At 34.5% G+C, this 25,507-nt stretch overlaps 1 protein-coding gene across 1 annotated transcript; it reads left to right on the top strand.

The window, feature by feature from the left end:
- The first annotated feature begins 327 nt into the window (after window positions 1–327).
- Window positions 328–22,849, top strand: LOC132723905 (mucin-5AC-like). Its single transcript, XM_060708718.1, has 12 exons — window positions 328–333; window positions 1,026–1,788; window positions 2,412–2,566; window positions 3,187–3,228; window positions 6,947–7,043; window positions 7,413–8,375; window positions 8,706–8,843; window positions 9,023–9,094; window positions 9,531–9,625; window positions 13,995–14,024; window positions 16,255–16,311; window positions 20,468–22,849. The coding sequence occupies exons 1-12, from the start codon at window positions 328–330 to the stop codon at window positions 20,588–20,590; spliced, it is 2,541 nt and encodes an 846-aa protein (XP_060564701.1). The 3' UTR covers window positions 20,591–22,849.
- The last annotated feature ends 2,658 nt before the right edge of the window (window positions 22,850–25,507 follow it).

The raw sequence follows: 25,507 nt of genomic DNA, 5'->3' as shown, positions 1-25,507 counted from the left end.
CTCGGCTGGGAACCCTCGAAACCCAATTTCCCACCCCTCCCTTCCCCCTTTTCCTACAGACCAGAACTAAAAGACCCCCTGAGAAAAACCAAAAATTTCAAAAATATCCCCATCCTAGTATCAATAATGGAAATGGTTACCAACAAACAGAAAACTGCATAAAAAGTTTTACGTAACTTAAACAAACAGTCGTAACTTATTCGAGGCAACAGTTAGAATCGTACCAACAGTCATTGCTTGAACAACAACAAAAAACATTACGAGAATTCAATAAACAGATAATGAAAGAAATAGAAGTGGATAAAAATGTAATAAATTACGAACAAAATGAAGGTAATGGATTAGATAGGAGTGAAAAGTCTTTCAACAGTTGACAGCCTAGAGGACGGAGACACAAGTGACACTCTTCGTCAAAGTTGTGATCTTAATGCATTTATGACGCAAAAAAAATGAAAGTAGTAATGTTGTAAATGGTGCCAAAAATGTGACGTTTGCTGATAAAAGTAAAGATGAGATAAAAATATATGGAAACAACTCACATATTTTTAAATGGTGAAAAGAAAGTTTTGGGACCCCAAAAAAACCCATTGACCCCCCTTATAAATCCCTTCAAATGCCAAGCCCCCCACAAAAAAACCCCAACCCAAAAGATCAAAAAAATTTAAAGAACAAAAAAGTTTTTATCCGGGAGCCCAGAAAGAAATAAAATTTACAGTTTTCCAAGAACAACAAAAATTAAACAAATTTTGCCAGCAACAAAAAAAACAAAAACCCGGGAAAAAGATCAAGGGGCTTTAGAACAGAACCCAAAGGCAACAAAAACTTTTTAAAAGCAACAAATTATAAAACCGCCAAAAAAAGGACAAAATTTAAGAGACAACAAAAAAGGGGAAAACCGTTTAACGGGGCAGAAACCCAACCCTCCCCTTTTTTTATTTTGGGCCCAACAAAAAACGGGTTGGCCCCGGGGTATTTTAGATAGTGAAAAAAAAAAGAAAAAACCTAAAAGGAAAAAACCCCTTCAGTTGAAAGCCTGGGGAACACCTTCACCCCACCCACCTACTCCTGCTAGCACTGTAACCACTACAACATCAACCTTTGTTACACATACAAGTCCATATACTGGTAAAAATACACAAACAAACACAACTGTTCCAATGATGAACTCTAATGTTCAAAGTTCAAAGTCAACTACATCAGTAAGTGATAATCGCCAGTCTAGTGTACCTCAGACAAACATTGTTAGTGCAACACAATTAATTGACACAAATTCTACAATAAACAGAACAGAATACACAAATCCACCTAGAAATATGCAAGAGAAAAGTCTGTCTTTCTTAGAAACAGTAACATCAGGATTATCTGTAACACCACAATCCAACAGTAAAACTTCCTCGCCAGTTTCCAGGAACCCGACTGATACCAGTGTGTCAGATGTTAAGTCCACACAAGTTTCGAAAACAAATTCTGCTGGTTCAAGGCCATCTTCAACGTCCGTTACCAATTCTAAACCTCCAATACATGCTGCTTATTATAATTCATACGGTGCAGCATATAGTGCCAGACAACAACTGACCAACGGCACAAATACCAAACAAGATACACCTAGTACTGTAACAACTAATGGTGATACTGGTAAAACAAATGGAAATGTGACATGGGGTTTACCGGAGGAGCTAGCGACCCATTTAAAGATGGCGACAACAGAACCGATGGTGAATGGAGATGATCCGGGAGATACAGATTCTGTCAGTACGATCTGCGAGGAACGGGAACCAGAACCTAAAGGTACCAGTAACTACTTTAATATTACATATGAGCTGCGTCACAACAAAACCAACGAAATGCATTTGTGACCAGCATGGATCCAGACCAGCCTGCGCAGTAGCGCAGTCTGATCAGGATCCATGCTGTTCGCTTACAAACCCTATTACAAGTAGAGAAACTGATAGCGAACAGCATGGATCCTGATCAGACTACGCGGATGCGCAGGCTGGTCTGGATCCATGCTGGTCGCAAACGCATAACGTTGGTTTTGTCGTGACGCGGCTCATATAGACTGTACAATCAATAGTTTCATGCAGTGTCTGTTGAAATAAGTGGTTAAAGAATTTGAGAAAATATGATTCTTTGAACTTAGTCTTTATACTTGTTGAATATCTTCAGTATGGTCAATATGAAAAAAGCATTTTTGATTCAGATAATGTTTTATACTCTTATATATTTTATACTCTAATATATACTTTATATTTTTGAACATTGATGAAATTTCTCATGCCCTTGCATTAATTGTATTTTCTTTAATATGTAATAAATGTTTAATATAATATTTTCCGCATATCAAAAAAAAAAAGTTATTGAGATTTTATTGAAAATTTAACTATTCTAATGTTTGTTTTATAATATTATAGAAGTAAGGAGTATCTTAAAGCGTACAGGAAGTGGCAAGAAGACTGGTGGTATATTAAAGAAGTCTTGTTCTGCGGGCAATATGAAGGAAATACGTGACAGCTTGGAGATTACTCGTGTTCATCTGCAGACCAGTGCTGAAGAGAAGGAACAAAGGGTAGGTTGTCCATGTCATTGTTGTATAATACATTTGATTTTATCAGTCAGCACTGTGTAGAGTGAGATATGGAAATATTTGAGCATAGAGTACTGTAAATACATGTTTACAGATTTTGCACTGTTGTCTTGATTTAAAGGAAAGGTTTGGCACTATGACTTTATTTTGTCACATAGATGTGAAGGATGAGTCACTTTTTTATCGATGTTTGTTTGATTAGCATGATGTTGTAGTGTTGTATTTTCATATCAGGACATGATGAATATACCAAATTATAATAATTGTTTTCCTTTAAATGTTTGTGAATTATTTATGGTATCAACAAAATGTAAGTTTTTCATTTTGGAAATTTACAGTTATTGAAAATTTATAATGAAAATTATGTTTATTTTTCTCTCAATATTTCAATTTATTCATAGGAGTGAAATGAAAAAAAGATTAAAGGGATGTGTGAAAATATGTAGATTCTGTTGACAAAACTACTTCTAGAAGAATGTATGTTGTTGTATTTGATTGTATATTAATCAAGCTTTACTATCATTGTTCTGGTATATTATATATCTGTAGATGTGTGTGGTAGTTTATGTATATATAAATATTGTAAATGTTACTATAAATAGATGCTAAGAGAGAGGGAGAGACTTAAGAATCCTGCAGGGACGGTATGTGACACCATGCATGCTTCAATATACAATCATTGTTTACTAGATGTGGATTCATTATTATGCTTTAATTATTAACAGACATTATATAATGTGGAGAATCATGTGATCTGAAATGGATATTCACAGAAATAAATGTAGCTGCAGATCAAAGCTTACAGATTATTTAATTGAGGTTTAATTTGACACCTCTACAGTTTTTAATGCAATATTCACAGCATTATTTTCTGCTTCAGCAGTTATATTTTCTATCTCTTCTCCGTATGTAGATATTACTTATTGTATGCTTTCAGTAACATGTAGTTCTGGCCGTCCAGAATTTGATGTTCTTCAGTTGTTGTTTTAAAACAAGTTACAACTCATTTTCGACTGCTTGATAAATGAAAATGTCTCTCTGGGCTGCTTTCATGCAGGCAGATCTCAAATCTTAACTGGTTGTTTTAAAATGTATGTAGAGCAATGTAAAGATAATGCAGCATCAAAGTAAACTGTTTAGTGTAAAATAATGCTGGATAGACTGAGCTAAATATAAAATATTTACAACATGAATATGATAGGTTGTATGTTTTTTTTTCTACAAAAAGTATTTAGTTGTCTGGAATCAGCTGTTTCTGTTTAACTCATCATTTTAGATTATATGATTCTCAACAATAGTTACATTGTGTGGAAATATATTGATATTCCCGTTTTTATTCCTCGATTTTGCTTTAAGATTTTCTTTGCAGCTTCATTTCAAATAGACAATAATGAATCCATTGTTAATATATTACAGTTATAAACTATAGTTATATCCCATTGTTGTGTTTGTGAGTGAACTATATAAGTATCAATGACACTATATATATGTCTGTGAAATATACACTAGTATCCCATAATTATCATCATAAAATGATTGTCAATAATGATAAATTAATAAAATCATATATACATTTAGAAATATTGACATGTGTGTATTAACTGCATGTTTTACAATATAAACATGAAGACAGGTGCTAATTTTAACAATGCCAAGTGTCTCATTGATATACTACATTTATTTCATATGTCATGATTATCAACTTGAATAATAATACATGGGTAAAGGTTTTCAGGTATTTTCCTAAATTTCAAGGTTTTCATACATAAAGCTTATGAACTTATGAAAATGTATGAAAGTAATGCTCCTTTGAAGGTTTTTTTTGTTGAACAGTTATTTTCTTTACATATAAACAGATTTTATTAGCTCACCTGTCACAAAGTGACAGGTTGAGCTTTTGTGATCGCTTTTCGTCCGGCGTCCGTCCGTAAACTTTTACTTTAAATGACATCTCCTCATAAACCACTGAGCCAATTTCATCCAAACTTCACAGGAATGTTCCTTTGGTGGTCACCTTTAAAAATTGTTCAAAGAATTTAACTCCATGCAGAGCTCTGGTTGCCATGGCAACCGAAAGAAAAAACTTTAAATATCTTCTTTTAAAAAACCCTAAGAGCTAGAGCTTAGATATTTGGCATGAAACATCTTCTAGTGAGTGTCTACCAAGTTTGTTCAAATAAAACCCTGGGGTCAAATTTGGCCCCGCCCCAGGGGGTCATTGAATTTCCCTATATGCAAATAGTAAAAACTTAAAAAATCTTCTTTTAAAGAACTCAAAGAGCTACAGCTAAGATATATAGCATGAAACATGTTCTAAAGGGTGTCTACCAAGTTTGTTCAAATAAAAGCCCTGGGGTCAAAATTGGCCCCGCCCCGGGGGTCATTGATTTTCCCAATATGCTTGTAGTAAAAACTTAAAAAATCTTCTTTTACAGAACCCAAAGAGCTAGAGCTAAGATATTTAGCATGAAACATCTTCTAGTGAGTGTCTACCAAGTTGTTCAAATAAAAGCCCTGGGGTCAAATTTGGCCCCGCCCCAGGGGGTCATTGAATTTCCCTATATGCAAATAGTAAAAACTTAAAAAATCTTCTTTTAAAGAACTCAAAGAGCTAGAGCTAAGATATTTAGCATGAAACATGTTCTAATGGGTGTCTACCAAGTTTGTTCAAATAAAAGCCCTGGGGTCAAAATTGGCCCCGCCCGGGGGGTCATTGATTTTCCTTATATGTGTATAGCAAAAACTTAAAAATCTTCTTTGAAAAAACCAAAATAGCTAGTTTAGATATTAAGCATGAAACATCTTCTAGTAAGTGTCTACAAAGTTTGTTCAAATAAAAGCCCTGGGGTCAATACTGGCCCCACCCCAGGCTGTCATTGTTTTTAACTATATGTGTATAGTAAACACTTAAAAAATCTTCTTTTAAAAAACCCGATGAGCTAGATCTTAGATGTTTAGCATGAAACATCTTCTTATGGGTGTCCACCAAGTTTGTTCAAATAAAAGCCCTTGGGTTAAAATTGGTCCTGCCGGGGGGGGGGGGAGTGAAGGGAAGGGGGAGGGAAGGGGGGGGGCGGAGAGATCATTGTTTTTCATTTTATGTGTGTAGTAAAAACTAAACATCATGAAACATCTTCTAAATGGGTGTTCTTCCAAGTTTGTTCAAATAAAAGCCCTGGGTTTAAACTGGCCCCACTCCAGGGGCCTATATACAGCTGAGCGACCTCAGGGCCATCATGGCCCTCTTGTTATAATATACATATTAGTATAATGGTGTTATGTTTATCCAAGAATGACTATAGAAACCAATCTTCTATCATTACATGTTTTAGATACATTAATTTATTCTCATTCAAAACATTGTTACAATTTTTTGATGGGTAGATACTAATATAGTATTGGTAGAGTATATTTTTCTTTGTATTGTTTTGCAAACTTGATTTGTTCAGATGGAAGGATATAAATTTGACTCTTTAGTGTTATATAAATACTTGCGGCAGAAATAATTGCATTTAGTTACTGTGAACAGACAAGAACAAATATATTCCTGAAACATTAGTAAACTTAAAGGTATTATTGAAATAGCGTGAAACAGTTTCTGGCCTGTAACCCAAACAGACCTATTTTATTTTGTTTCATTTGTTTCATACTGGTACATGCATATATCATTGTTAAGTTATAAAAAGTAGAGACTTATTGAAAATTTGTAGTATATTAAATGTTTTCTGATTTTTCCAACATTTTGCTTATCTTTGGTTGGATCAGAAAATCAGAATTTCACCTTTCTTTGCTTTGTTATACACTTCACTGCTTTGTTGAACAATAGGAGCATTTCTTATCATAGTTTTACCTTTTATACAGACAGAAGGGTTAAAATGTGTTTGTCTTGGGAAGAGTACAGCCTTAAATGATATATTTCTTGTGGGGAGAGTACAGCCTAGTGGGGAAAATACCGAGTAAAGCTATATCACATGGGATGATTAACAATATATTTCTTGTGAGGAGAGTAAAGATATACTTTATATCAGGGGAGCATTTATATGGGGAGCATGTGATTTCAACAAATTTTCTACTGAAATAAATGTTTGTTTTGTTTGTTCTTTAAAAAAGTATATTTTACAGAAAAAATATCCTTTGATATGCACATGTTATAAATGTTAACATGCATTTGTAATTATGCAATGTTTATATAAACATACAAATAGTAAAACTTATTATTGGTCTTTGTTCCAATCTACTAGGCTAGTTTAATAACTTATGTTTCTTTTTCAGGGTGATAATTATTTTATTTAATCAGTCACTATGTATTGAACATATTGAGTTATATATGATCTGTAATTAAGAGTTTATATGTAATTTCAGCCTACAAAGAAGAATGTAAGATTTGCTGATTTAACATATGATGAACCCGAGCCTAGTGGATACAGTGACAGTAAACTGTTCCACAAGAGAAATGATGGTATGTTATTACAACAATAAAGTATGTTCAAACTGTTCTAATATTTTAAAATAACTGTTGTCACAATCTTGTAAAGTCCATCTAGTAAATATATTTTGTTTGTTTGTTACTGACTGTTAATTAATGTTGCATAATTTTCCCGCAGAGATCACTTGGTAAATGTTTTGGGCAATTTAATACCAACATTTGCAAGAACATTCAAAGTAGATCTAAAGATTAAATCTAAAATAAGTTAATAACAATAACTACAGTTTTAAATGACAAATTAATTCTTAGAGAAAAAAAGTCACAGTAATTTTAAAACATGAATCAATATTTTATCACATGAAAATTTACTATAATGTTTGACATAAGGAATTCTATGTTTAGATTCAGTTCATCACAAGCCACCTCGCCCAGTATCTGCTGTTACAACAAAGAATTTATCACCTAAGATAGACAGTAAACCTCCTCGTGCTACAAGTGCCACAAATGTACGTACAAGCACGATTCCTCGAGCTAAAACACAGGTTGTTAGACCCCAGGCTGCTGCACATATCATTACACAAAGTACACAGCTTCTAGATAATCCAAACGAGAAAGTTACAGTTGTCAATAGTAACTTTATGGAGAAAGTTCCTGCGATGGCAAGAGCCAATCAGACTGCTTTAACTGTAGCCCCAGCGTCGGTGTATGCCGTCAATTCTGTCAGTTATACCCAGCCACAACAAAAAGGAAACTACGCTGTATCAAGTATAGTAATGCCCAAGAATGAAAGTGTTCCTTTCATTTATCCTGGTTATAATAAGACTGGTCCTGTCCCAGCAGGCAGTGTGAGTGGTCCGTCACAAGGTGGAAATAATTCTAAATATGAAGGTGCTGTATATGATGAGAATGGTGTACGAATAGATAGAACGCCAACTGATGAAGAAATTAACTTTCTGTGGGATAAATTACGCACTTGTTTAAGTAGAAACTCCCAGGCCACACCTGACGCCCCTCAGGCAGAGAGTCAAAGTGCAAGTGCACGTCAGGCTGCTCCAGTCGCCCATACATATATAGACGGCAATGCATTAGGTCAGTTTAACAGTTTAAACAGAGTTGCCCAGCAACCAGGATACAATAACAACAATAACCCTGCAATACGCAGACAAAATTCACTTGAAAATACACCTAATACATACACAAGACGTTACGGTCTGCTACAACAAAGAAAACAACAACCTAACCCAAACAGTTTGAAGTCAAGACAACAACAACAACAACAGCAGCAAGGATATACAGTTTATCAGGCTCCTATTCAGAGTAATTCAGAACCTCAGCCAACAGGGCCTCTTATAAATGGTGCTGATGGTAGGTTATCAATTTCTCATATATTTACATATATAAGTCTTATTACATTAACAAGCTTTTCATGGTTTAACCCATCAGTCAATATATTTAACAACTTTTATGGCATCAATTCGCTGAGCAGACATCTCATGGAAGCTTGAATACATACAGCTTCTGTTCTTCATTTTGTCGGTTTTCATACACTAACCTAAACCCTAACTGTACCATGTTTTAATGACGAGAAAAACAATTCAGAGCTATAGGATATTCTTTTCATTTTTTAAGAAAGAGACTTTAAAAAAAAAACAAACGTCAGGTGATTACGTCAAAGTATAATATGCTTATTTTCAGTATCAGAGAGTATGGCAGGATTTCTGGCAGCGGAACAGTTAGCGGAACAGTCTGTATCAGAGAGTAGAATACACGAGGCGATGGAGGAGGCTCAAGCTAGACAACTTGCCTATAACTCTGCTAGACCTCAACCTAAAGGTAATCCTTTCACATACATGTATATCAGCTTAATATTCTTGTAGTAAAAACGCATGTTGAATATTACAAGTTACATGTACATTATTACAGGAAACATAACAGAATGCTGAAATTAGTGTAGGTAATAACATGTCCATATAGGTATGTGACATATAAGTATATAACATTGTTTATTGCAGTGAGGTCTGCATTGTCAGTAGAAGAACAGAGATTGATGGAATCCCTGGACAGACTAAATGATAAACTGAAAAGTAAGTTACTGTTGTTCAACATCAGAAAATCTTACTTCCAAAAAGTGTATGAAATCAAAAAATACACATATATATATTGTAGCTGGATAGATAAATAAATAATTTTAATAATAAAATTAAAAGTAGTTTTTAAGGCATTACATAATTTGAATTGTCCTGATATGTTTTCCATTTAGTGAAATTCTGAACTCTGACCCTGCTAGAATTGAAGGTGATCAGCCTTTGTCACCAGTATAGAGCCACACCAACCTGAATACACATGCAGTCTTATCAGGCTCTACTTCAAATTTTCAATTTGACGTCCCAAAAATTGATGCTGGTCAGTCCAAAAAAAAAAGAAACTGGACAAGTCCATTTAAGAAATTCAGCAGTTTAAGGGTTAATCTATTCTCTTGCTGTGTTTATACATATGGAACTCGAACTTTAAATGTTTCAGCTGCAGATGGTATTGTGCCAAATACTACCCCACCCAGTCAACCTGTACAACAACAACAACCAGCAGCAGCACCAAGACAACAGTTGTCTGTACATGTAAGTTAACTCACAGTGTTTCTGTTTTACATCAACAAGAGATTGTCACATGTCAATTATAGTATCACTTACCTGTCTGCAATATTTTATGATAGTTTGTTGATCTTCATAACTCGGAAATTTGGATGAAATTCTGATTGGAAAAAAAAAGCTATAAAGCCTTTCATCTGATTAATTTTGATGCCCCCACTCTGGAGGGAGGGGGAGTTTTTAGATTTGCCCTTGTTAGCTCACCTGAGCATATGCTCAGGGTGAGCTGTTAGGATCACTCTTCGTCTGTGGTCCATCATACGTCGTCCGTTGTCCGTTCACACTTTTAAAACGACATCTCCTCTGAAACCATAAGGCAGATCATAATGAAACTTCACAGGGTTGTTCCTTGTGTGAAGCCTTAACAAAGTTGTTCAAAGAATTCCATTCTATGCAGAACTCTGGTTGCCATGGCAACGAAAAGAAAAAACTTTAAATATCTTCTTCCAAAAAACCCAAAGAGCTAGAGCTTAGATATTTGGCATGAAACATCTTATAGTGAGTGTCTACCAAGTTTGTTCAAATAAAATCCCTGGGGTCAAAATTGGCCCCGCCCCAGGGGTTCATTGATTTTCCCTATATGTATATAGTAAAAACTTAAAAAATCTTCTTTTAAAGAACCCAAAGAGCTAGAGCTAAGATATTTAGCATAAAACATCTTCTAATGGGTGTCTACAAAGTTTGTTTAAACAAGAATTTGTAACAGAATTACCAACGTCCCCTGCCTCGGGGAAGTTTTATATGAAGCATAAAATTGCGCTATTTCAAAAGATTGAGGTATGGCTGTCAGGACTTTCATTCCAAAATTATGATCAATGCTAGATCTACAAATGCAACAATGAATTTATTAAAGAAATACTAGTAAAATGAAACATGGAATGTAAAATTCTATCATGTTAACCTTTGACCTCTAAGTGTGACCTTGACCTTAAAGGTAGGGGTGAAGAACTGGTGTTGTGTATGACATATCATCTAATTAATATTACTATTTGTGCTAAGTAATTTCAAAATCCCTTGAACTATGTAGAAGTTATAGATCGGACACAAAATATACCCTATAACAGACTATGTCAATCTTTGATCTCTAAGTGTGACCTTGGAGGTAGGGGGCCCATGTTTTGCACCTGACATATCATCTTATTATTGTGATTATTTGTGCAAGGTATTTTTAAAATCCCAGGTTATGGACTGGACACAAAATATACCCTATTACAGAGTATGTAAATGTTTGACCTCTATGTGTGACCTTGACCTTGGAGGTAAGGACACATGTGTTATGCATGACATATTATCTTATCATTGTGACTATTTTAGCCAAGTATTTTCAAAATCCCTTGATCTATGAAGAAGTTATAGACGGGACACAAAATAAACCATATAACAGACTCTGTTAATCTTTGACCTCTAAGTGTGACCTTGACCTAGGAGGTAGGGGTGCAGGTATTGTATCTGACATATTGTCTTATTATTGTGACTATTTGTGCCTAGTTATTTCAAAATCCTGAAGAAGTACAAAATATACCCTAAAACAGAATACGTAAACTTTTGACCTCTAAGTGTGACCTTGAACTTGGGAGGTAGGGATGCAGATGTTGCGCATGACACATTGTCTTACTATAGTGACTATTTGTGGCAAGTATTTACAAAATCCTTTGATCTATAAAAAAGTTATGGAAGGACACAAAATATACCCTGTAATAGACTATGTTAATCTTTGACCTCCAAGTGTGACCTTGACCTTGGAGGTAGGTGACCAGTTGTTGCACATGACACATTGTCTCATTATTGTGAACAATTGTGGCAAGTATTTACAAAATCCCTTCAAAGATAAGAAAGTTATGGACCGGACACAACATATATCCTCAAATAGACAATGTTGACCTTGAATGAGCAAGTGCGACCTTGAACTTGGAGGTAGGGGTCTGGTTGTTGGGCATGACACATCGACTTATTATAACAAACATTTGTGCCAAGTTATTTCAGATTCCTTTGATAAATGACAAAGTTATGGACCGGACACAAAATATACCCTGTAATAGACTATGTTAATCTTTGACCTCCAAGTGTGACCTTGACCTTGGAGGTAGGTGACCGGTTGTTGCGCATGACACATCGTCTCATTATTGTGAACAATTGTGGCAAGTATTTACAAAATCCCTTCAAAGATAAGAAAGTTATGGACCGGACACAACATATATCCTCAAATAGACAATATTGACCTTGAATGAGCAAGTGCGACCTTGACCCTGGAGGTAGGGGTCTGGTTGTTGGGCATGACACATCGACTTATTATAACAAACATTTGTGCCAAGTTATTTCAGATTCCTTTGATAAATGACAATGTTATGGACCGGACACAAAAGTGTGACGGACGGACAGACGGACGGAGCCTATTACTATATCCCCCTTTTTTCTTCGAAAAGGCGGGGGACAATAAAAGCCCTGAGGTCAAAATTGGCCCCGCCCCAGGGGGTCATTGATTTTTCCTATATGCATATAGTAAAAACTTAAAAATCTTCATTTAAAGAACCCAAAGAGCTAGAGCTAAGATATTTAGCATGAAACATGTTCTAATGGATGTCTACCAAGTTTGTTAAAATAAGAGCCCTGGGGTCAAAATTGGCCCCGCCCCAGGGGTGTCATTGTTTTTAAATATATGTGTAAAGAAAAAACTTAAAAAACATCTTTTTAAAAAATTCCAACGAGCTAGACGTTTGATGTCTAACATGAAACATCTTCTAATGGGTGTCTTCCAAGTTTGTTCAAATGAAAGCAATGGGGTTTAAACTGGCCCCGCTGCGGGGGGCCTATATACAGGTGAGCGACTTCAGGGCCATCATGGCCCTCTTGTTTGTCTGTTCCTAAATGTTGTGTCACATGTAGCACTAAAAGTGCTTGAGCTAGTACAGGAATGTTGATCAGTTTTCAGTTTTGTCAGAGTATTATTGCCCTGGATTTGTGTGCATAGTTCAAAAAGTATTTGTCCTAAAAAGGTGAAATTTTACATGAATGTTGGTCAGCATGTGCAGTTGTGCATCTGGGGTTTTGCTTGTATATATGTGAAAATTGGTAAATTTCAACTATTATAGATTATAGAATTTGCTTGGGCAAACTTATGCTTAAATCATCATCTGATCTGAGAACAGGTTTGTCAGTCTTATAAATGATTCAATGTGTTAGTACTTTTAAAGTATATGACTGTTGTGGCCATATAGCCATAGATGAGTGGGGGCATCTGTGTCCAAAGGACACATTTCTAATAACATTTAATTTTTACATTAAAAATTCTCAATTTATATTTCTTTTACAAATTAATACCTTGACGTTGTCTAATGCTGCTTAAATATAAATAGATTTTCATTGACAATTTCAACTTCAAGGACTAATTGTTTCTTAAATCTTAAATAAAACTTATTTCTTGACATAATGAGAGTTTTACAAAATCACATTCGGATTAGTTTGGCTGAACTTAAACTACTGATGTATGAAGTTAAACTTGAGGCAAAACTGAATGATTATTTTATTTTGAAAGCTTTTTAGATAATAAATAGTTGAAATAGTCTAGCACTCAAATGATGTGCACATATCCAAATGATGTGCACATAGCACTCAAATGATGTGCACATTTGAGGAAACATTATCAAACTGTAGGAAACGTCATTTATTATATACCTATACATTTTCCCCCTAAAATACACGCAAATATTGAAGCGCAAATACGCTTCAACGGATAGAAATTTCCGTATTATGTTAGTGACAAATACGGTACCATATATGGAAATGTCGGACTATTTTTGACGTTGGTTCCGATCTTAGCTTTGTATAACGTTGCATTTGGAAACGGGAACCAAAATTATTTAAGGCGTGGCCAGTTTGCAAGAATTACGTATTCATCTGTCAGTCATGATTTTATTTCTTGACAACTACATTTCATTTTCTAAATAAAACAAAAAGGTATATAATAAAAGGAATATTATGTTGTAGTAGTTTTCTGAGACTATGTATTTTTCTACTCGCAACGTTGGAAAATTGATATCTCGCTCTACCTCCGGTCTCGCGAGATATCAATTTTCCACCGCTGCTCGTAGCAAAATACAGAGCCTCAGAAAGCTACTACAACATAATATTTCATATATATAACAAAGGATGTATATACTTGCATACTTTATTTTAAGATGGTCATAATGAATGTAATACTTTTAAAATTTCTAAAAATGAAAGTTTTCTTAAATTAGATAGTATTTTCTCTAAGTAAAAGAAAGTGTTTCAAAATAAATAGAAAGAAACACTTGTAAGAAATGCTGTAAGTTAAAGGAACATATATGCTAACTCATTCTAGAGATCCTCATTTCTTACTGAAGACGGAAAGGTAAATCTCTCATCTGTTATACCTTAACTTTTATTTTTAACCAGGTTTTCAACGAAAACCGGGTTATTGTAATGCCGAAGTCGGCGGGCGGGCGGGCGGGCGGGCAGGCGGGCGGGCGGGCAGGCGTCAACTTTTGGTTTCCGCTCAATAACTTGAGTTTGCTTTTGACCTATTGACACCAAACTTGGTGTGTAGGTAGCTTATATCAAGAGGCAGCTTGGGATTGCTATCCAGGTGTCTGTGATCAAGGTCAAGGTCACTGTTACTAAAAATAGAAATTCAGTTTCCGCTCAATAACTTGAGTTTGCTTTGGCCTATTGACACCAAACTTGGTGTATGGATAGCTTATATCAAGAGGCAGCTTGGGATTGCTACCCAGGTGTCTGTGATCAAGGTCAAGGTCACTGTTACTAAAAATAGAAATTCAGTTTCCGCTCAATAACTTGAGTTTGCTTTGACCTATTGACACCAAACTTGGTGTGTAGGTAGCTTATATCAAGAGGCAGCTTGGGATCGCTATCCAGGTGTCTGTGATCAAGGTCAAGGTCACTGTTACTAAAAATAGAAATTCAGTTTCCGCTCAATAACTTGAGTTTGCTTTGGCCTATTGACACCAAACTTGGTGTATGGATAGCTTATATCAAGAGGCAGCTTGGGATTGCTACCCAGGTGTCTGTGATCAAGGTCAAGGTCACTGTTACTAAAAATAGAAATTCAGTTTCCGCTCAATAACTTGAGTTTGCTTTGACCTATTGACACCAAACTTGGTGTATGGATAGCCTATATCAAGACGCAGCTTGGGATTGCTACCCAGATGTCTGTGATCAAGGTCAAGGTCACTGTTACTAAAAATAGAAATTCAGTTTCCGCTCCATAACTTGAGTTTGCTTTGGCCTATTGACACCAAACTTGATGTATGGATAGCTTATATCAAGAGGCAGCTTAGGATTGCTACCCAGGTGTCTGTGACCAAGGTCAAGGTCACTGTTACTAAAAATAGAAATTCAGTTTCCGCTCAATAACTTGAGTTTGCTTTGACCTATTGACACCAAACTTGGTGTATAGATAGCTTATATCAAGAGGCAGCTTGGGATTGCTACCCAGGTGTCTGTGATCAAGGTCAAGGTCACTGTTACTAAAAATAGAAATTCAGTTTCCGCTCAATAACTTGAGTTTGCTTTGGCCTATTGACACCAAACTTGATGAATGGGTAGCTTATATCAAGAGGCAGCTTGGGATTGCTACCCAGGTGTCTGTGATCAAGGTCAAGGTCACTGTTACTAAAAATAGAAATTCAGTTTCCGCTCAATAACTTGAGTTTGCTTTGGCCTATTGACACCAAACTTGATGAATGGGTAGCTTATATCAAGAGGCAGCTTGGGATTGCTACCCAGGTGTCTGTGATCAAGGTTAATGTATTTAGTTTTCATGTTATAACTTGAGTTTGCTTTGACCTTTTGACACCAAACTTGCTGAGTGGCAGCTTTGGATTGCCACTTAGATATCTGGGAGCAAGTTCAAGGTCATTTGCTTACAATAGAATTTTCAGCTTCTACTCAATAACTTCAGTGCACTTTGACCTATTGATTTCTGTCACATCAAAACTTGGTCGTTGAAAACCTGGTTTTCGTCGCATTGCGGCGCTTCTTGTTTTTTGTTCATTTCCATAAAGTTTATGTTAACTAAACATCTATGTTCCTTTACAATATCTAACAATGTTTCTATATGTCCTAACTTTACACACACCTGTCTGTTCAGTACACCAAAACTTACCACATAACTTGTTACTGCTACCTCGAATAATGCACCTGTCTCTAAAGCTACCTGAAGTTCTTGCTAAATAATTGTGCAATTATCTTTTCTCAACTCTTTAATTCAAATATGTTAAAGATTTATTCTTGTATATGTTTAAGCTACATTGTTATCTTCATCAAAGTTCAATTTCTGTCCGGATGATTGGAATAATCTTGCCATTTCACTGCTTATCTATCTTAAATATTAATTGGTTTTAGCAGCTAATTTTGACAGAAAATTCAATATCCTGAATAAATTGAAATATTGAGTGAACAAATAAACTTTTGGATATAAAAGTCTTAATGTGGATTGTCAATACAATACAATACAGCTACAATATTTCTTCTCATGTTTGAAAAAGAAAAAGAAAAAACTATAACATTTTTAAGAATTGTCTAAATTCACATTTTCTTTTATTCAAAATTGATGCTAACAGGAAGATATTGAATGTGAGGAAATTATACAACAAGAAAATAAACCTTCACAAGATTGTGTAAGATTTCTGATATTTGTTGTTAATATAAAGCTAGTAGATGTTGTCTTTGGGGGCGGGTCTAGGATATGTCTGGGTGGTATTTGAAGGCATGTTTACGCCTATTTAATGTCAGGGGTAAAGTTATGAAATGTCAGGGGCAGACCTTTAGTATGTCGGGGCAGACCTATAACATGTCAGGGGCAAACGTATGACAAACGTATAAGCACCGCCTAGTTAACTTGATATGAAGAGCATTGAACTGTGACCAGGGTTCCATTCACGGACGGTGCAAGTCACTTTCATTGTGATTGATTATGAAATCCTTTCTATGGTCATTTGCACTGTACTACTGCTGTGCTGGCATGTACAGAAGAACTAGCAGTTCCTTGTAAAGGCATCTAGTACTGGTAAACTGCTTGACAGCTTGCCCAGGAAAAGTGTGGTGGCTCTGTTAAATTTAAAATGGCTTAGTGCCGTGATCCAAAGGGTAAGCTACAAAAACCACCACTAGAGCGTATCCAAAACATTTCTAGGGCAGATCCAGATCCTGTAGATAATGTGGGAACTTTTTTTTATCAAGTAGAGATGGCATTGTCTGGTTGATAATTTATATCATTAATAACCTCTTGTTTTGATATTGGTGAGAAGGTTCATCAAAGGGACATAATACATGTAACATAATATTGCCTGTAACTGTCTTCTTTATTCTAGTTACTTTTAACTTATCTGGATCTGTCTTGGACTGCTTTCTATATTTTATGCGTTACACAAGCTGTTTATATTTGCTCATTGTTTGGTCTCTGCTTTTCTATATGTGTATACTTCGTGGTTTATCTAGACTAAGACATATATTTGTATAAACTATTGTGCAGCTTAACATTTATTGTTTATTTGTAATTTTTTTTTTTTTTGTGAAAATGTCGGAACAATAAGTAAACTTTATTTATACAGTGGTTAAAAGTTTTTACTCCTTTGTTTATATTTTCTCTAAAACTAGTAAAAAGGGTAATGTTTTTTTCTCCCCCTATTCCTAGGTCCTACAGGTTAATTTTTTACCCTCCCTGTAACTGTTATATAACCAAATGTCCTGTCATTTCTCAGTATGTAACCATTGTGTAAGTATAACACATTGTTATTTTTGTTAGTAATATTGCATGTTTTACAGATTTAATGTTAACATTGTTTGAATGTTATCAATTCTAACCAGCTGTTTTAGAAACATAGTTATTGAAATAAGATGTTGCATGTTTTCAGAGATATTGAGTGGCAAAATCTCATCTTTAACAAGGGTAAAATAATTTGATATCTTGACATTTCCTGCACAATATTCTTTTGCTTTCAACAAAAACTTTCTGTGCATTCATATAGCAATTCTGCTTTGCTGCCCTAGGAAATATATTTCCTTGTAATTGAAGACTTGAACATAAATTGCTATCACTTTAAAGACATTTCTGTATGACTTTGTGTTAAGCAAAAAAAAGTTGTACTGTTCTAATTTTAGTTTAAAGAAGCACATCTCCAGATTTGTGTTAAGTTTTTATTAAAGAAGCATGCTTCCAGATTCATGCTAATTTTCATGAAAATTTTGAAAAATGTATTTTAAAGTGAAAAATTGTGAAGTGAACAAAGAAAGTAATTTAAACATTGCAAACAGCACCTGCAATCCACGTAAACAACCAAAAACAGGTCAAAATAAGAAAAAATAGCCCTTAGTGCAGTACTCATGCAGTACAAATATGGTGAGTTGAATCTTGAATCTTTTTACTTTTCTTAAAAAATTAAGTACATTTTACTTAAGTTTGATCTTCTTGAACAAATTTGGCTCATCTGGAGACAACTTAAAAATTGTTTTAATGGTAAAGATGTTGTCAAAGTGATGTAACCTAGCATAATACACATTACAAAGTAATGACCTGTAACTTTTCAAAATATGCTAACACGTATTTTCTCAGTCCATTAATAATGAGGAGTAAATTATTCCATATTTTGCATAAAACATTAAACAATTTACTTGGATTGTGGTCATTTAAACTGTAGATATATTTTCCATAAGTTTAAAGTCTTTAAAATTGTATTAACTCTTCTGGAGGTGTGCTGCTTTAAGTGCAAAAGGTAACATGATAGTTGGGGTATAAATATAATTAACATGTACAATATTCAGAAGATGGTATATATTTGTAAGTGCAATATCCATTAGGTCATATAAGTCTTGAAAGTGGTAATGGGGTATCATGCACCTGTGATGAGGGGGAAATGGTAAAGGGTAGTGTGTATAAAATATATGTTAATTATGGAGGATATTTGTACACATTATGAATGTCAAGAGATGCAAGTCAGTGGGTTATATACCTGCTTTTGTTGTAAAATAATTCTAAAAATAGGTTGTATGTATATTTCAGTTGCCAAGGGTAACATATATTACATGAGTTGGTAAGCTGTGAATGATACTCCGCCTTCAAACAAATAAACCAGATCAATTTACTAATGTCACACTGTATTCATTGTGAGCTATCATATTTGGTTTTTATTCCACATTATCACAATAATCATAATTATAATCTTGTTGTAACAGAGCCATGACTAGATAACTGTCTTACCATTAATTACCAAGATTTTAAATGTCTAGATAATGTTTGAAACAGTATCATATACAGGTAGTTAACAAACACTGATATTAGGGATTAGCCAAAATGTTGTCATACATGTCCCTGTAGGTGTGAAATACCATTAAGGCTTGCTTTTGAGTACTTTCTTTTTCCTTCTCTGGAATAACCCTTTGTAACTCCTTGAAATAAAACTAAAGTTTTGTTTGACATCCATCCATTTAATTATCTGCTTCAGCAACTTGTTCATATATGATTTAATACTTTTTTGCCAGCATGTAATCAGTTTTGTTACTGTTGGAAGCCATTATGTTTCATACAAATTAAAGGCAAACCCCAACAGCTATCCCTCTATGAAGTTTCCCTGTTCCTCTATAAGTAACTTGTTTCACATCTTTCTCTGACAAGCTTATCTCTCCTTGTTTGAAGTGTGCAAATTTAGGGATATCTGAAGTGTGTACTTTATCTATCTATACTCTGGGACATTTTGAAGTGTGAATCTGTACTCCGGGACAATGTGAAGTGTGTATTCTGTAGTCCGGGACGATGTGAAATGTGTATTCTGTAGTCCGGGACGATGTGAAGTGTGTATTCTGTAATCCAGGACAATGTGAAGTGTGAATTCTGTAGTCGGGGGCAATGTGAAGCGTGTATTCTGTAGTCGGGGGCAATGTGAAGTGTGTATTCTGTAGTCCGGGACGATGTGAAGCGTGTATTATGTAGTCCGGGACAATGTGTAGTGTGTATTCTGTAGTCTGGTACAATTTGAAGCGTGTATTCTGTAGTCCGGGACAATCTGAAGTGTGTATCTGTACTCTGGGACAATATGAAGTGTGTATTCTGTAGAACGGGACAATCTGAAGTGTGTATCTATACTCTTCGACAGCTGTCATATGATCAGTGTGTTAGATGTACCGGGGGGGGGGGGGTATAGAGTAGAAGCATTGCAAAATTGTTTAAGCGAAATAATTGTCTCTTATTTATACTGATTTTCACTCCTAATTAACATGTACATGGAGCCACTCATGATAAATTCTTTTCTGTAAATAGATTTTAAATATTGTTTAGATATAAATGAAACATTACTGTAGCTAAATGCACTGCATATTATATGCAAAGTAAGGGTGCTTATTAAAGTAATATAATTATAGTTTATGCGAATGGAATACATGTGCTGTAATTGATTATGAATAATATAGAGTTACATGGACCAGAACATATTTACTGGTTTATATCTTCAAACAACTTTCAAGCTTCTTCTAAAATGTAATTTAACCTCTAAAAATTTAATTTGCAAAATATTGAAAGAACTTTTTGTATTTAATTGATAAAATAATAATTGCTAGTGTTTGAATATCGTTGATCAATAATACCTTTAAATGATGGACATCACTCCTCTTTGATCTAATGTGAATAGTACATTTTAATTCTTTATGCATATTATATTGAAAATGTACCATGCATGACTATATCAAGGTATAAAGAATTTAACTACATGTACTGTTTTTTAGTCAAACTATTATTTTATGTCAATTTGTTGAATATTGACCTGATTGTATCATGTATTTCAGGTGAGTGGGTTCAAAGGTCATGCACCAATTACACAGAGGAGGGTTATAGAGGCCGGGAACCACAGGGCCCGTTTGAGAATCACGTCTGCTCATCTGAAACGTAATATACACAGACACCAATAGAAACGCATTAAATGTCACATATCTACTGTAACATAAATCAGAATGTCACATCTCTCTTATTACACAAGTCAGAATGTCACAAATTGATTCTGTGACATTGATATTCACCGGAATGTAAAAAATTTCAACAACTAGAATGTTGAATTCCGCAGACATTATCATCAATTGTATTAAATAGTGTAAATTACAGTAACAGTAATAGATCTGGGATTGCATGAATTCATACCAGTACAGTCTTTATAAATGTACTGAAAAACTATTAATGAACATCATTTGCTTTGATTGGTAAGGAAGGCCGTACATTACTATTGTTTTCCATCAACTCTACCAGAGGAGACATATCATTGTACATGTATATGTTCTTACAGTTTTCGATTTTCAGTAAGAACATTTCCATGTGATATAATGTCTCTACATATGTAAGATAGGGTCAAACGTTATAGTTTGATGACCTTGTTAATGCAGAGTCTGCTAGCAGCAACACAATCTTCTCGTGCGACCAGTGTAGACCAAGATCTGCCAGTACTACTGTACCACCTTGTCATGGCCTACATTGTTGGCTATTTAAGAAGTACATACATGTATTTTGATATTCCCTAAGAATGATGACTGGCCTTGTCCAGATTGAATTATGGACAAGTCCATTTAAGTTATTTAGGGTGGTAAGTGTTAACTTGATTAGAAATAAATCAAAACATTGTAGCGTCTTTCATATAAGTTGTAACGTTTCTTTCAGTGTATAAAAACGACTTTGTTACCTTTCATGTTGTTGTTACTGTAAATTTACCTTTTATTTAACAAACTCAATTAGTTATAAATCAAAGGGTCATTCTTTCCATGAACAGACCTATGTATACTGTACGTATCTAAATTAGGAACGAAATTACTGCAACGCTTGCTGAATTACTGGTAATTAATATATCAATGTTTGTTACATGTAAACATGTAAGAGTGCAATCTTCTGTCACTTGTAACCATGGTAACATTTACTTCTACCTCAACGTTCTTCTTCTTACACCTATCTTGTCTTATTGTGTTAGGACATTATTCGTCTTCTTTCAAAGGAGTATATTCTTTTTGATAGGACCATATTGTTGGAAAAGATAACTTATATATTGAGATAGCGATTACGATTTTTTTCTTTATTGTGCAGTAAAGTTGTTTGTATTAGTGTTTATTTTAATATCTATAACTAGCAAAAACTTCAATGTCTCATTATTAAAATGTTATAAGATGTTAATATAGTGTAACAGCAATTAATATTTTTTCTTTACTCTGTATTTACATGAATGGAATACTGTAAGTATTTCAAAAACTGCTTACCATATATTATAGATCTTAGATAGGTAAATTTATTTTAATGTGTGTAATATGCTTGGATTATTATGATGGTCATATGTTGATATGGAAGCTTGATGTAACTTCAAACTTAACTTAGAACATTGTAATGGTTGCAATGATGAACTTTTTGTCAGTCATTTTTCTAGGTATAAATTTACAGTTATTATTATTACATTCCGTCCCAACAAACTGTTGTGATAATGTTTGGTTTACATGAAAGATTTCGTTTTTGTTCTAATTTATGAGAGATCATGTTTATCATTTCTAATTTTATCATTGTATTAAAGTTATATTAGAATACATTCCGTCCAATATTATATGTGTTCACAAAAAAATATATCTTAGATTTTTATTCAATATTTCACAAATATCCATATACATTTTAAACATTTGCTATTACATTTATCCAGTTTTTGCTGTACATGAATGAACTGAGAACCAACATTTTTCACCTTAGTCAAATTAATGCAAGATTTTTTATAAGAATGACATCATAAATTATAGCCAATATTGTCAATAGAAATAGTTCATAACGAAGGTAGCTGTAAATATGCACTATCTATGCATCATACAAAATAATCTTTTATCAACAGTTTTAAGATTTTCTTACAAATATATTTCCAAGACAATTAAGTATGCAGAAACGACTTTCTATTTTTATTTCGGATTTTATTTCCATTCTGATCTTAAAGAACTTGAATATTTCATTATTTTAAATGAACAATAATTAAAGATTTTATTGCAGCTGATTATGTTTATTGTATATTTTTGTTATATGTTAATTTATTGCCACTGCATTATTGTTATACAATGTAGTTTTGGAATGACTTGTGATCCATTCCAGGAGTTATTTTCTCAAAATCTGTGATAAAATGTTTGTGTTTACATGCCGAGAAACAATATAAATTTAGGAATCAATTTATTTTGTGTTGTTTTAATATCATTTACTATCAACAATGAGTTGTATAGATTCATTGAACAATGTTGTTTTTAGCTCGACTATTGTTAGATTTTTTTTTGGGCGAGACCGAGGTTACATCGCACAAACACTTTAGAGGTCATACGACTTTCCAGCTTAACTTGTGGAGGAAGACCTCTGATGCCCTACTGTGCATTATTTCAAACAAGAGCAAGGCCTAAGTAGAACCACTGAGTAAGTCGGGCTACCCTACGCACCTGGACATTTTCATCTATGTAAGCCTTTAGGTAGGTGTTAGCTGCAACATCTTGAACGGGAATGAAATGAAGCCTTCCTCTGCCAATTCTTACCTCATCTGGGCTCTTGTTTTGCTATCAAGAACTGGTTAGTTTTACTGTATAATGCATATAGATAGAGCTTTTCTACTTGCCTTTAAATAAGCTATTTTTTTTAAACTTCAGAGTAATATTTAACTTGAAATATTTGTTTTCAATTGCACCACAAGTACACGGCATCATGACTAGGGTCACAACTTTCAAGATTTATATTGTACAAGTTATAGCTCGACAATTGAGCTGTAGCATGCAAGCCCAGGGCCCGTAAAAAATACACTAAGCAAGTAGCACAGACTGGCATTATTAGCAGGCATTCACATTATTTTCCGAAAATTCAAACTGAATGGAACAAGCAAATTCGTTGCATTTATTTCCCCCGCCGAGTACTGGTTATTATTAACACAACAACTGAAGACATAAGGCTTTATTTATATATTAATCATGGCATAAACAGTAATATTCTTTGAACTTGATAATTATTCAGGGCAATAACAGAGCCATAACTTTGTGTTAAATAGTAAAATCTGGAAATGCCAATGAGATGTATGCATACTACATAACTAATCAAGGGCCATAAATCTGAGTTATAAGTATCTGACCGGAACAAGGCAACTATATGCAAATCTCCTCTTAGTATCCCATAAAGTTTCATTGAATTCCAGCCAGTAGTAGCAGAGAAGTAGCGAGGAAACAAATATTTTTCTATATGGATACTGCATAACTAATCAAGGGCCATAATTCTGAGTTCAAAGTGTCTGACCGGAACAAGCCAACGATATGCCCATCTCCTCTTGGTATTGAAGGTTCCCATAAAGTTTCGTTGAATTCCAGCCAGTAGTTGCAGAAAAGTAGCGCGGAAACGATTTTTACTCCATATGCATACTGCATAACTAATCAAGGGCCATAACTCTGAATTTAAGTGTCTGACCGGAACAAGCCGACGATATGCCCATCTCCTCTTGGTATTGAAGGTTCCCATAAAGTTTTGTTGAATTCCAGCCAGTAGTTGCAGAGAAGTAGTGCAGAAACGATTTTTACTCTTATATGCATACTACATAACTAATCAAGGGCCATAACTCTGAGTTAAAGGGTCGGATCGGAACAAGCCGACGATATGCGCATCTCCTCTTGGTATTGAAGGTTCCCATAAAGTTTTGTTGAATTCCAGCCAGAAGTTGCAGAGAAGTATTGCGGAAACAATTTTTACTCCATATGCATATCGCATAACTAATCAAGGGCCATAACTCTAAGTTAAAGTGTCTGACCGGAACAAGCCGACGATATGCACATCTCCTCTTGGTATTGAAGGTTCCCATAAAGTTTTGTTGAATTCCAGCCAGTAGTTGCAGAGAAGTAGCGCGGAAACGATTTTTACTCCATATGCATACTGCATAACTAATCAAGGGCCATAACTCTCGAGTTAAAGAGTCTGACCGGAACAAGCCGATGATATGCGTATCTCCTCTTAATATTGATGATTCCCATAAAGTTTCATTGAATTCCAGCCAGTAGTTGCAGAGAACTACTCCGGAAACGATTTTTACTCTATATGCATACCACATAACTAATCAAGGGCCATAACTCTGAGTTAAAGGGTCGGACCGGAACAAGCAGATGATATGCACATCTCCTCTTGATATTGATGATTCCCATAGTTTCGTTGGAAGTCCAGAGAACTACTCCGGAAATGAAATTCGGACGGACGGACAGACAACGCCAAAACTATATCCCCCTCCCGATTCCATCGGTGGGGGATAATGAGTAAATTTACAAAACTCATTAAATTTTCTTCACAACTTTTAGGTATTTGCCAAGTGTTAACAGAACTATTTTCAACTTGCCAAGCAACAAAGTTTTGGACATGTTAAATTTAAAATGATAAATTTCAATAAGTTGTTAACTTTTACAATGCAGATCTATTATGACTAACTAGATGTATATTAAGAGTAGCTTTTGAATGAGTTTTTTTTACTCTTTGTTCATTTTCAAGAGCCTTTTTAGTTTTAGGCACTGAACTTTAAATTTATCCATTTGTAGTTTCAATTTGATACCTTTAATACATTTGAGTTCCCCTCGTCACAAAAATATGTATGAACAGTAATGAAGGGGAAAAAAACCCAAATTATACAAGTTCTGGTTGTCTGACATGGCACTTCTCATTAGAATTCATTTATGAAGTATTTAATTGATACTCCTAATACTTTTTGAAGTTGTGCTCCAAAGTATGAACAGTTTCAAAGGGCAATAACTTGAAAATTATGTACAAGAGTAATTGGTCACATCATTTCATTTCTATGAAGCTTTAAGTTGATTATAATAGTT

The sequence above is a fragment of the Ruditapes philippinarum genome, unplaced genomic scaffold, assembly GCF_026571515.1.
Source record: "Ruditapes philippinarum isolate M1 unplaced genomic scaffold, ASM2657151v2 ctg5852_1_1_1_1, whole genome shotgun sequence".
NCBI classification, from domain to species: domain Eukaryota; kingdom Metazoa; phylum Mollusca; class Bivalvia; order Venerida; family Veneridae; genus Ruditapes; species Ruditapes philippinarum.
The sequence above is the reverse complement of the archived record's forward strand: the minus strand, read 5'-3'. Positions and strand labels throughout refer to the sequence as shown.

Bases quoted from the DNA above. Each gene is read 5' to 3' on its own strand.
- LOC132723905 (XM_060708718.1), top strand. The intron at 2,567-3,186 runs GTAGGTTGTCCA...TACTATAAATAG, and splicing joins CTGAAGAGAAGGAACAAAGG to ATGCTAAGAGAGAGGGAGAG. The intron at 9,095-9,530 runs GTAAGTTACTGT...TAAATGTTTCAG, and splicing joins ACTAAATGATAAACTGAAAA to CTGCAGATGGTATTGTGCCA.